The sequence below is a fragment of the Simochromis diagramma genome, unplaced genomic scaffold (assembly GCF_900408965.1).
Source record: "Simochromis diagramma unplaced genomic scaffold, fSimDia1.1 OVJJ01000449.1, whole genome shotgun sequence".
Lineage (NCBI taxonomy): Eukaryota > Metazoa > Chordata > Actinopteri > Cichliformes > Cichlidae > Simochromis > Simochromis diagramma.
Genome location: NW_024387274.1, coordinates 269,299 through 282,136, shown reverse-complemented (window position 1 = coordinate 282,136; position 12,838 = coordinate 269,299). Strand labels below are relative to the sequence as shown.

Sequence of the window (12,838 nt, the reverse complement as noted above, 5' to 3'; positions counted from 1 at the left end):
CGTTCCTGACGATGGAATCCCCGAGGACCAGCGTGGAGAGAGGAGGTGCCACCGAGGGCTGTTGGCCATCTGAGACGCCCGCGCCGCGACACCGGGGGTGTTCAGATGGAGATGCGCCAGCCGGACTGCGTGAGTGACTCCCAGGTAGCCGCGCCGTGGGTCCTCTTCTCCGAGGAGCCGGGGTAAAGCACAGCTCTCCGCGGTGAGTTTGCACCACAGCGTCGGGTTGCCCGCCGCGGCTCCGGGGGCGTAGTGGTGGAGATGGCGCAGACCTCAGCGACACAGCGGGATGGCGAGGGCTAGCGGTCAGAGGAGGAAAGTCCACAGGATCCAGGACATTGAATTTATTCTCCAATACTACCGCACCGGAGGGGTGAGGGTGCGAGAGACGGATCCTCCTACCCCCTCTGCAGCCACCACGCGTCTCAACCATGGTCCATGGCGCTGGTTGGAGTGGAGTGGAGCTGACCAGAGCCTTGGGTCTGGCCCCTAGCTGAAACCAGGAGTTCTCGTCCTTGGCAGAAGCACCAGCGACGCAAGTTGAGAGCCTGTGTTGACTGTTGGCGGGATCTTGGGACACAGCAGCTGGATGGTGCACTGTGTCGGCTAGCTCAGCGCTAGTAGCGGTGGTTTGAGCTTTGCCAAGGAGGATCGTGTCAAGTTCGCATTCAGCCCCCTGGATTTGGTATAGCGTGGATATCCTTTGTTCCAGCTCGATCACTTTTTGGCTCAGGTTGATGCAGCTTTCACAGCTGGATGTTGAGGTAAGTGGTGCCATTCCGGAATCTCGTACCGGCGACAGCGTCAAAAACAAAAACAGACACTGCCACTTTAGCTTACGTTAGCTAAAAAGTCAGTCGTGACGCAGCAAGAAAAGAGTTTTCAGATCAATATCCAGCAAATGCAAAACGCAGTCACTGTGTTTCTGATGTCATTTGTTAAGACTGTGCTTGAGCTAGCTCATCTTGGTCAATTGCAGGAAAAACTGGATGTGGCTCCTGCATTTTCAGCGAGAGTTAGGGCAGCAATCCATGCAACATCACTTTCTCGAGCTGCTCTAGCCCCACCCCAGGCTGCTTGGACCACCTCAGGTGGTAACTCTTCAGTGCACTCACCCGCATACATGTCAATGTTAAGGGGCAGACGGGACAATGTGTCAGCATCAACAAGAACTTTTCCCCATTAACTGCATAAATCTTTGGCACTTTCCCATAGTCAGTTAACTCTATGAGCTCTGCTATCGGACGAACATTGACATCTGGAATGTATTTATTTTTCCAAGCTCGGTCTATCAAGCTAACCTGAGCCCCTGTATCTACAAGAGCGGCCACAGTTAACCCATTAAGAAGGCATTTTGTTGTTGCTTTTTTTCCTATTAGTCTTACTATTGGCTCTCTGTTGCTTACAGCGGTTTTTAGTGGCTCATTTTTGCTCTTCTTGGATTTCTGTCTCTTGAGTTTAGCTTGGTGCACTTTTGTGTTGTCACATGATTCAGTCTCTGTGTCAAGGTGGGACTCAGATGTTGTCCCGGTCACAGCTGGTCCCTACGCAGCAACCGGCCCTGGACTGGTGAAGTTTCTCTTTGCCTCGCTTCTGCCATATTGGAGAGGAGGACCTATGACCTCGCTATGCTGTCTCACTGAGCAATGCGCCACCCGGAGGCTGGGGGGTGCAAATATCTCTTACACATAGTTCACTTCGGTGACAAATCTCTCTTTTATTTTTTAACAAGTACTACCTCTGATGGGATCACACATTAGTGTGTCACATTAGCTTTATTTTTGACACTCTGTGTATACCAAGATTGTATACACAGAGTTTGTAATTGCAGAGAAATACTGAATTAATTTTGGGCATTTCATTTTCGAGCAGGAAGCTCAGAAAACCCTTTGGGGTTTAACAGGTTAAAAGAAAAGCAAAATCCACATTTCAGTTTCAGTTTCTACTGTAAATATTCCAGTTTGTAAATGAAAATGCAGACACTTCTATTTTTGTGAACAACCTAATATTCTTTTTCTTCATTTTCAGTAAAGAAAAAAATATGAAAAAATTGTTCATGTTTTCATTTGGGATTGAATGTGCACGGCTCCCAGTGCCTTTGTATATATGGAAAAAAAATGCTATTAAGAACATGGAACTTTTCCTCTGTTGTTTTAAACACACTGCTATTACTTTGCACAGAACTGTACCAAAGACAAAACTGAAGGCAGAGAGACCAACAAACAAACGGACAGTTGCTGCAGTAAAGGTCCGACCGAGCATCTACACCTCAGTCAGTCACAGACTGCCAAAGATTTTCATCAAAGATGTAAAAATGATCATTTTATTTAAAATCATATCAGGGTGTCCAGTTATTTTCGAGCCTCTGAAAATGGCCTAAACAGTTAATGCACCAACTTTGTGAAAGCCCTAATGTGTGACACCTTGATAACTGTATTTGCATCTGTTGCTGCTTCCTGTATTTTTGAATTAAACAACCATGAGGTACAGAAATTAAAACAAAACACATCTCTGTTTATTTCTGTTCCAACCCACGGTCTGCTTTTCATGGAGCACGTCGTCACTTTGTCCATTTTTACTTTTTTTTTTTTTGTCCTGAAACAAGCCGAGCCCACCAGCATTCTGAATGAACAGTATGATGACCAGGTCCGCGTCGACCTCATTGATAAACTCTTGATTCCAAATGTGCTCTGCCCAATCATAGGCATTGGTTTCTACTGACAACAAGAAATAAAGCAGGGCTGAACCATTTTCTAATAGGGGAGGGAGGATAACACTATGCAATATATTCATTTTTTAGAATTTATATTCAACGTTAATTGCAGCTAGGCTCAAAGTGTTAATGCTAGCTTATTTTAATAAACAACATGTCATGCAAACAACTAGGGTGTGGCAAAGATTATTTTAGGGTGGCACATGCCCACCCAATGCCACCCCTGTAGATCCACCCCTGTCAGTACTGAACTTGCTGTCTCAGAAAGTGAAAACCAAACTAGAGCTCAAAGTGGACCTAGAACAAGGCTGAAAATAACAGGCATAAACACTGAGTTTGTTCTTAGAAAATCTTTCTGTATTTACAGGTTTGAACAGACAAGCAGGTACAGACAAAGAGTGCTTATATACACAGCAGCACAAGATGTTAAAATGAGTGCTAAAACTATATGGTATTTACAGATGGACTACAACTAAGAACAAGTTTTATCACAAAACGTCTGGTACTCTACACAGTATCACAAATTCAATGAGCTGTACAGTTAAAAACCAAAAAATGGCAAATCTACATGAAATCCAATGTTTCTCCAATCGAGAGGCACTGAATTAAAATGTATTTGCATTATATATACATGTTATAGTGTATAAGCATGTATGTTTTCATACATATATAGCTACCTGTGGTGCAAAAGCAGCAAAAGAAATTAGAATGTATGGAATTGAATACTACAAAGGAAAAAAAACAAAAAATGTTTGTGCTAAATGGGCTGACTGACAAAAAGGTTACACCATACATAACTAATATACTGGCAAAAACAAAGATTGAGCGCAAGGAAGTAATGTTTGCTCAAAGTCCTAACGGTCCTGACGGTTACGTCAGTCATTTAAAAGAAAAAAGAAAAAAGAGATTGTCAATAATACTTCAAGTTCATGCAAAGATATAAACCATTAAAAAAAAAAAACAAAAAAGAACTTTTCCCTGTTGACCAACCAGCTGTGCAGCTTTCCCTTCATCGTGACACAGAAGGGGCAAAATAAGAGGGAGGGCGGGGCTTCCTGTGCACTTGGTGGGGAGGTACAGTCTCAGAGTCAGCCTCATCCTGGTTGGAAAAGCTGCTCGTTGTGGCAGTGCTGGGTGGTGGTGGTGTGGAGGTGTTAGCGGTGGTGGTGAGGGTGGTGCTGATGACACTGCTGCTGCTGGTGTTGGTGCTTGTGCAACTGGCAGCAGGTGTAGTGGCCTGCTCCTCTTTGGGCTGCTTACTGGCAAACTCAGTGATGCTAAAGACAAATTGGAGGCAGCCCAGTTTGATGTAGCTGCCATGGTGGAGCAGGGCCGTGCCCTCCCAGCCCGCCCCGCTGCCTCCAATTAGACTGGAGCTACTCGCTTTGCAGCTACAAGACGGCTCAGCACCACCCTGACGTTGGCTACTCATCACTCCTCCTACTGGCAACAACCCCACCATGGAGTTGGCTCCCTCGTCCTCTTCCCGTTTCTTACTGCGACCTACGCAAAGAAGAAATGCAGCAGGTCTGAGAAAGACGTCTGTACAGACCAGTGTCACAGTAAACTCCATTAATGTGGAGACAATGCAACCATGAAAAGATTTCACTGATTACATTTTATCCACAAAATAAAAATGAACACTTTGTTTTGAAAATGAGACTAAAATCATGTGGAAAGCTGAACTCTGGCAAACATGTTTTACACTCATCATCTATAAACAGTTTCAGAGAAATCTGATTTAATGCTGTTTCACACTGCAGCTCTTTACTAATCAAACATCTGTCCAAATGATCTTTAATAACAGATTAAGACTGGAAGCTTTATGTGATACAGCAACATTCAGACTTTACATAACGTGGTCTGCCACAGAACAAGTATATCTGACTGCTCATTTTACACTTTATTTATTTACCTTTCTCATTGCTACAATGCCACATGCACCAAGTTTACCACTGTACTGTACGTTTACTACATCCTTACTTTTACTTTGAAATTGCAATAGCTAATAATAAGCCAGCCCGTTCTTTCCCATTTGGTGTTTTCTCTACCAGCAGGCTCGCTGGCTAGATCGCCATTATGGATGGAGATGAACTCCAACACCAAACTCATGGTTTGTTTTTTTCCTGCACTTCAAGCTGGCACTCTAACCAGAACCTACAACAGACGGAGAACTGGTTCTCTACACAAACTAATTACATGTACCCATTAAGAATGACAAATGTGACCTTGACCACAATTTAGATGAAGAACACTAAAAGCTGACCAACACTGCAGGAGCAGTGTCAGCGTAACAAACAGCACACTGACATTAAGCACATGGGGGGCTACACTTCTATTCAGTATTAGAGTATAAATTAAAGTATTCCTTTAATTTACAGAAGCAATGACGTTATGATTTCTTCACAAATAAAATTTTAACCATTTTAACCAGAACACATACAGATGAGTGGCTAAGTGGAAGAAGATGGATGGATATTCATAAAAGGTTCATACAAAATCTATGAGTGACGACCTCATCAGCAGTCCAAGTAAAACTGGGCACACAGACATGGGTTCCTTCAAGCCAATCCAAACAGATGACGGAGATGTACTTACGAATGATTCCTTGGACTTTGGCTACCAGGCCACCGGGTGGACATGGTGAGGTCTTCTCAGAGAAATCGCACGAGTACAGGACATTATCCACTGTGGTGCCATGCTCGCTATAGTTCAGAAGCTCATAATGCTTGGTATTCTGAAGGACGACAAACACACACACACACAATTTACATCTTGGTCACTAACAACCACAGGAGTGCTCTGCAGAGTGATGTAGTTTAACGGCCTCACCTCGTCATAGAAAATACAGGCATGTTTCCCCGATACGTAGTTGCAGTGACCGTAGTTTGTAAGGCACACATCCATGTCAGCACCTTAGAGAAACAGTTAAAGACTTACACACCCTTTCCCACAACACAAAGAATACAGATTTGCAACATGGATTTTTTTTCTGCAATATTGACGTGTCAAAATGTATTTTAATGACCTGCACTCCAATGTGACATATTGTGTTTTTGTTCAGTAGTTTTTATTCCACATGGTCCTGTTGTGACCCTCACAGGTCTAAGAACTTACTTTCACAGACAACTTGCTTAAAATACTCCGATTTAAAGATGACGGTATCAACTATCACTCAACCTGACTAATGATGCAGAGATTGGGAGCTAGTACAGGCTCAGTATATTATTATATTATACTCTGTCGTGTACTGCTGCCTGTCGTACAGAAGTACAGTCATGGTTAAAAGGATACCTTCTGTCAAGGTTTACATATTGGGACAAAATAAAAATCATCTTGTTTTTAGCAGGTCTTGAAATTAAGTCTTGATATATAACCTCAGATGAACTATAAAATATGACATTACTGTCATGTATTTGACAAAAAAGAAGCCAGAATGCAGATTTAGTGTATGAAGCACTAAGCAAACCCTTGTTGCTTCCATAGAAATAAAGATGGCAAGTAGCAGGTACATACTGCTAATCAAACACAACTGATTAACTGATTATCAGCACGAGTGACCGCCTCTATAAACTCAGAAGCATTCTGGTGTGTGTCGACATAATGCCAAAGAGGAAAGATGTCTTAAAGAATAAATGAGTGCTGCATGTCAGTATCTGGAGTTGCATGAAGCCAGTCCCAAACACGCTCATAATTCTACCATGAGAAAGATTATTCACTATTCAAGTGGAAAACATGCAAGACAGCTGCAAAATATTCCCAGGAGTTAAAGTCCAAAAACAGTCACCAAGGATCAGGCAGTACAATGACTCCAAGCACGTCAGCAAATCTGTCTGGTGGTTCTGCAAGCTAATGAATGATGGGGTGTTGTTAGTTTTTCCACAAACTGCTTCTGCTTCACTTCCCATTTTTATATCTGTGGGAGTGATTAGCTCAGGTCCAAGACACCAAACCAGGGGCCCTGGTAAACCTGCTGTGTTGGCAACTTTGCTTATCACCGGCAATGCCATCACACAGCTATATCCATTCATGCTAACTGTTACGGTGCATGTATGTGCTGCAGTATTCTTCTGAACAATAGGTGTTGCCCGTCCTCCAAATCAGCGCTGGTATAGAAGGAGAAGAAGTCAAAGTTGGAAGCCAAGGAATTTTAAAGTTTTTGCCAAGTTTCAAAGTTTCAAAGTGAAACCTGTGAACCTCTAAACTTCTGTACTGATATGATGTTAGGATGCCATTAAAAACAGACTTTAACCCAGCTGCAGCAGCAATGCAACAACACACCAGATTATAAAAATGCAGAAGTGCATGACCAGCAGAGATGACAGCTTACAACATGTAACATCAACTTTGCTGTACGGTGACATTTGCCAGGCACCACACAGCAGGTATGATGGGGCCCTACCTATGTTCTACTTCGGTCTTACTAAACTTTAGTCACGAGGCAAGAATATAACCTAAATCAAACATGATTGACTGGAGTTTGGTGAACTGGTATAATTTCAAAAAACTACGTGAGAGCAGCTTTAATACTGTTCTCCTACGTGAACCTTTCCCCATCACAGGTGAAACCTAAGAGTGGCTCAGAGCCAGGGCACAGAATGCAGCAGGGTCAAAGTCACAGCGACTGAATGTCCTACCTGATCCTATGTGTAACGTCCTATAGCACATGCTGACAGCTGCTCCTCTTCCTGTCAGAGGGTAAAAGACCGCTCTGGCTTGCACCTTTTCTGACCTGGAAGGAGGAGAGTGTAGGTTTTAATAATTAGAACAAAACAGCAATCAAACAGCAGAAAAACTGACTTCTTGACAAGTAAACAGACTAAACTGTAGTGCAAAGGTGTCTTACTGTTTGGGTGGGGTGCTGAGGTTTTTGGGGTAGTGCTGGTGGTGGGGGGAGGTTGAGTGCTGGGCACTTTGGGAGCAAAGAGCTGCTGGATCCTCTGATAGGCCAAGAGCTTGATCATCTCTGCATCCAGTTTGTCCAACTCGATCAATGTGCACAAAAACACAAACACACACAACCGCTAGAAGCTAATTACATCTTGGTGTGCTTCATAGCAGAACACAGCAATACGAAGGCTCTTAAACTGTCACATGTGGCCGCAGAGTGACAAACTCACCCCCATCCTCCTCTTTTCCATCCTTCATGCAGCTGGACAGGTTGGTGATGGAGGGCAGTGTGTTGGGCAGCAGTGAGTCCGTCAGTGCAGGAGCAGCCTTTATGTCTGAGGGACAGGAGAGGAAAAAAAAAACAGACAAATTGATGAGATGAGATAAAAGAAGGACCAGAAAAAAGACAGTTTTTGATAGTTCACTATAAAGGAAAAAAGTGCACAGGAACTATTACTGAGATAGAAGGCAAAGCAAGTTGTATCTGAATAACTTTTTTTTCTTCATAACTCAGTAACTGAAAATAAAATGTGCTCTTAAATGGCCATGTATCCTTTTGGTAAATGGGGCTGTACGATACAAAATATGCAAGAAAACTGTTAGCACCATCGATTATGTCAGCAGTGAGTATTCAATTAATAGCAACAGTAAACATTCAAAAGAGAGAAAACTCAGGTCTTTTAAAATGAACTTTTCATTTGCTTCCACTTTAGAAAATGCTTGTTTTGATAGTTTAACAATACACAGTATCTGCCAAAAGAGCTCAACTCTTTCACTGTATTTACATCCCATATCACAATCACATTTCCACTTTCTTGAAGAAACATTTTCCTAAAGACAAAAAACTGATAAATTATTAGAAGTAGAAATAACAGAATCACAATTTTAAGTGATCTGCCAAACAAAATAAGCTATGCATCCCATCCATCCTAGACTGAGGCATGAAATAAAAAGGCCTTCTTCCCATCTGCTTGGAGCTCTTTCTTACATTATAAGGGGAAAAAAAAAAGAGTTCTGACAGTAACGCATCTCCTGGATGAAGCAGAGCTGGTCAGTGTGCACGCGTGTGAATGCATGTGTGTTAAAGTGTGCGAGTGAATGTGTGTAAGCCTTCAAACAAGCATGTAGTGCCTGCAGTGAAGAAAGGTGAGCATATAACCATTCTCAGTTCTGAGGCCTTCTCTGTGCTTTAATGCAAAACAGACGTTATGAAAGTGGAGATGTTAATGCTAATAATAATTCAGCCTAACAGCATGACTATTAACACAATTTCTTAATGTTAAAAATGTATTTATATTAATTTAAATATGTAAGATAATGTTGCTATAGCCTCAAATTAAATGTTCTCTCATGCACACCATGGCCCCCGTTACACGTATAATGAGGAGAGAGTAACATAATGATTACTTGAGTATATTATTACTATTATTATCATTATTATTATTATTAGCTGTATAAAGTGATACATTTAGACTGCAGCTTTGACATTTCTGATGTGTACCTGGAGTAGGTGCTGATCCAAACTTTACTGTGTTGTGCTCCTGGCTGCCTCTAGATGGTGCATCTGTGAAGGAACTGCTGGTGATTGAGAAGGAGGGCTTTTCATCGGTGCTCACACACTCCTCCTGGGGCTCTGTCTGGCTCCTGTGGTTCTGTTGGCCACTGTGGGGCCATATCGTGGGGGCAGTGGGGCAGTTCTGTTGGGCACATGCATTTACGGTGCTCTCGGGTTCCTTCTTAACCGTTTCTGTTCCTATGTGGTTCACCAGTCCAGAGGCAGAAGCTGATGGCGTTCTCCCAGCCTTCAGTCTGTTCTGTAGCTCAGCCTGCCTGCAGGAATCTGAGGCACTGTTACAGTCTACAGGTCCATTGGCTCTGGGACGCTGAACCAATTCCAGAGGCCCATTAGGTTTCCTACAGTTCTGACATGGTGTCACGGTACATTTGCAAAGAACTAGCCCTGATGGGCTGTCCTTGGAAAGAGAGGCCCCCTGGGAGTCACTGGGTGTACTGCAAGCTTTAGAGCAGGGGTCAGGGGAAGAAGTCCTTTCTAATGAGGCCTGAGTTTTCATGTCCTCTGATGCTCCACTTGATTGTGTAATTGCTTTCTGCTCAAAGTGCCACTCTGTTGATGAGGCCTTCTGTTTGATGGATAGGTGTCGCATGATACTGCACTGGAGAGCGATGACATCCTGAAGCCACTGTTCAACACAACACATGTATGTTTTTATAAAGAAGCAACCAGCAGTTCTGTTGAGAGGCCCTCCCCTTCATCAAGGATTCATTTATATCACACAAACAAACAGATACCAGAATTTATCTTTTGCTGCAATTTTCAATTAATTACTCAAAGCTCTACAGTCTGTGAAAAAAAACAGACTTTCTAATGCAACTGTTGCAAAGTGCCGTGAAGCAGTTGGTTCAGCTTTCAGAACTTCTGAAACTGAATTTTCTGTTACTTTCTGATAAACACAATACACAGGATGTGTCAGTGTTTCACTCATCTACACCAAAAATCTAACTTTCTAAAAACTTCTTGTCCAAACTCTCATCCAATCATCCAAAATGAAAAGGAAAGCGATCAATCATCCTTAACCATCCTTAACCTCCAACCACATATGTGAACATCACATTTTTGGTTGGCTAGACCAAAATACTAAATGTTGCTCTACAAAGGCCTGATTTCCACATGCGAGGACGTTATACTGCCACTGTTCTATTGAAATTTAAATCGAATGTCCTCATATGTGGATCTCATTTTTCTCAGAAACAAACATCAGGTAAAAAATAAAATCTGATAATTCTTTGGTTTTACATTCATCAGGTCCCAATCAGCCCAAATGGCACAGAGAAATTAAAAATGCATGCCATGAAAGAGTTTGGGTCTTAGGAGGTTACGCTGCTCTCCTATTAATCTCACATCCTATTACATCAGATGACACAGATTGTAGCACACAAAAGCCTGTTTCAGGGAACTATCATTACAATCTGACTTAAAGAACATGTTAGGCAGCTGCTGGTTTCTCTTGTGCCTACCTCCTGCTGCTCAGTCTCTGTGGTGAAATGCTTTGTGGGCTGATGGTCAGGAATGCCACTACAAACCAGCTCCAGCTGGCGCACCCCTGCAGGAAGCAGCATGGGCGGAGGATTCTGGTACTGGGATTTGATGGCATCTGGCACCTGAATAAAAACACTGACTGTTAGAGACAATTTAACACTTTCTAGCACATTAACCAGTATGTTCAGATGTGTCTAAAAATAGCATCACTTCATATACAAGTGCACAACTGCTTAAATTTCAGAAGCTGGAAAAAAGACAGAATGTCAGTATCTAGGTATTACTGTCTTAGTGTAACAGATATATTATTAAAGCCATTAATTTCCTAGATCTCCACCTGTGTTCCAGTGGCCAAGAAAAAAGGATTATATGAAATCCAACACACTGCACCGTCACACTGAGACACACGTCTACCTTGATGGTTTTCTTGTTGCACTGGTGAGTGGTGCGCCGGTTGGGAGCATTTTGTCGATGTACTCTACGCAGGAAGTCCAACTTAACTGCGTGCTGGGACATCCTGTCCTGGAACTGATCGAAGAGCTGACAGCGGCTGGACAGGCTGAGGCTCCTCTGATTCAGCTGCATAGCAAACAAAAATATATCAATACAAATTTACATCAATAAAAGGAAAGGGAAAGCAGCTTTAGCTTAGAATCAGCACAGTGCATCTTACTACTAAGTGCTCCACATGGTTTGGACACATCCATTTGCCGGCAGGTAAAGCTGTGAGTGGAGGGTCCAGACAGTCCATGTGGAACAGGAGGGGACAGTAATCGCACTGGATCAGCGGAGCCAACCTGCAACTCCTGAGAGACCAAATAAATAGAATTAGTACCTGCTGTCATCACTTCAGGGCTTTGTCTACTTCTTTGCACTGTGGTCTAGAACTGCTGACCTGTTGCATGAAAAGCAGATTTTGACTGGCAAAGGGACTAGACCATTGGGATCCAGTTCATGCTGAAGCCTCCTGAAGGGCTTTCCAAGCAGCTCTTCTTTTTTCCTCCGCTTACTGCTGCCTAGAAATCCAAACAAAAGAGCAACATTGAAGAAACAGTCTAAACTGCATATATAAAGAGGTATTTTAAACTTAGGGTGCTGAATGAAATCATATTTTGGTAGTCATTATGACTGACTGACCTGGTAGTGCAGTGGTGCACGTGAGCTCACTCGGCAGCTGAAACTGAGTGGGGTTTCTCTCCATAGCAGCTGCTATTAGGAGCTGAAAGGGCCTCTTGAGGAGTCGCGGTGTCGGAGCAGAAACTGTACAACTCTCGAGCTCTGCACCCTGAACTTCATCCTCAGGCTCTGCTGCCTCCTCCTCTCCATCGTTCTGCTCCTCTGAGGGGGTTGGGGTGGATGAAGTGTTGGAATTTGGAGTCCCAGGTCGGCTGGTTGGCCTGCTGCTGGTTCTGCGGTCCAACAGTTGTACCTGGGCCACTCGTAGACCAGGGCCTGCAGCTCCGGCCCCCGGAGGAAGACCGTCAAGCCGCAGCACGCCAGCGTTGAGCTCCAGCTCCACGGATGGAGAAGCGGAGCGCTTGGAGGAGGATTTCTCTGGCAGGCCGTTGGTCTGTTCAGACTTCTGTTCTCTTTTCTGTACATATTCGCAAACAAAGCCCAAACACTGATTTAAAAAGCCATCTCTTGACCCTGCTGTCTTAGCAAATTATAGATGAATCTCTAATCTTCCTTTTATCTCAAAGATTCTTGAAAAAATAATTTTAAAAAAAGCTAACAGATCAAACTAAGGGCCCTGATACACCTGCTGTGTTGGCAGCTTTGTGTGTCACCAGTAAGACCATCACACAGCTATATCCATTCATGCTAGCTGTTACGGTGCATGTATGTGCTGCAGTATTCTTCTGAACAATAGGTGTTGCCCGTCCTCCAAATCAGCGCTGGTATAGAAGGAGAAGAAGTCAAAGTTGGAAGCCAAGGAATTTTAAAGTTTTTGCCAAGTTTCAAAGTTTCAAAGTGAAACCTGTGAACCTCTAAACTTCTGTACTGATATGATGTTAGGATGCCATTAAAAACAGACTTTAACCCAGCTGCAGCAGCAATGCAACAACACACCAGATTATAAAAATGCAGAAGTGCATGACCAGCAGAGATGACAGCTTACAACATGTAACATCAACTTTGCTGTACGGTGACATTTGCCAGGCACCACACAGCAG

At 43.2% G+C, this 12,838-nt stretch overlaps 1 protein-coding gene across 1 annotated transcript; it reads right to left on the bottom strand.

Moving 5' to 3' along the window:
- Window positions 1–3,048: 3,048 nt before the first annotated feature.
- LOC120715564 (PHD finger protein 12-like) lies at window positions 3,049–12,484 on the bottom strand. Its single transcript, XM_040002593.1, has 13 exons — window positions 12,452–12,484; window positions 11,799–12,255; window positions 11,557–11,677; window positions 11,335–11,467; window positions 11,076–11,240; window positions 10,640–10,783; window positions 9,105–9,804; window positions 7,799–7,938; window positions 7,560–7,744; window positions 7,351–7,445; window positions 5,546–5,628; window positions 5,312–5,450; window positions 3,049–4,216 (listed from the first exon to the last, which is right to left on the bottom strand). The coding sequence occupies exons 1-13, from the start codon at window positions 12,482–12,484 to the stop codon at window positions 3,723–3,725; spliced, it is 2,889 nt and encodes a 962-aa protein (XP_039858527.1). The 3' UTR covers window positions 3,049–3,722.
- Window positions 12,485–12,838: the final 354 nt, after the last annotated feature.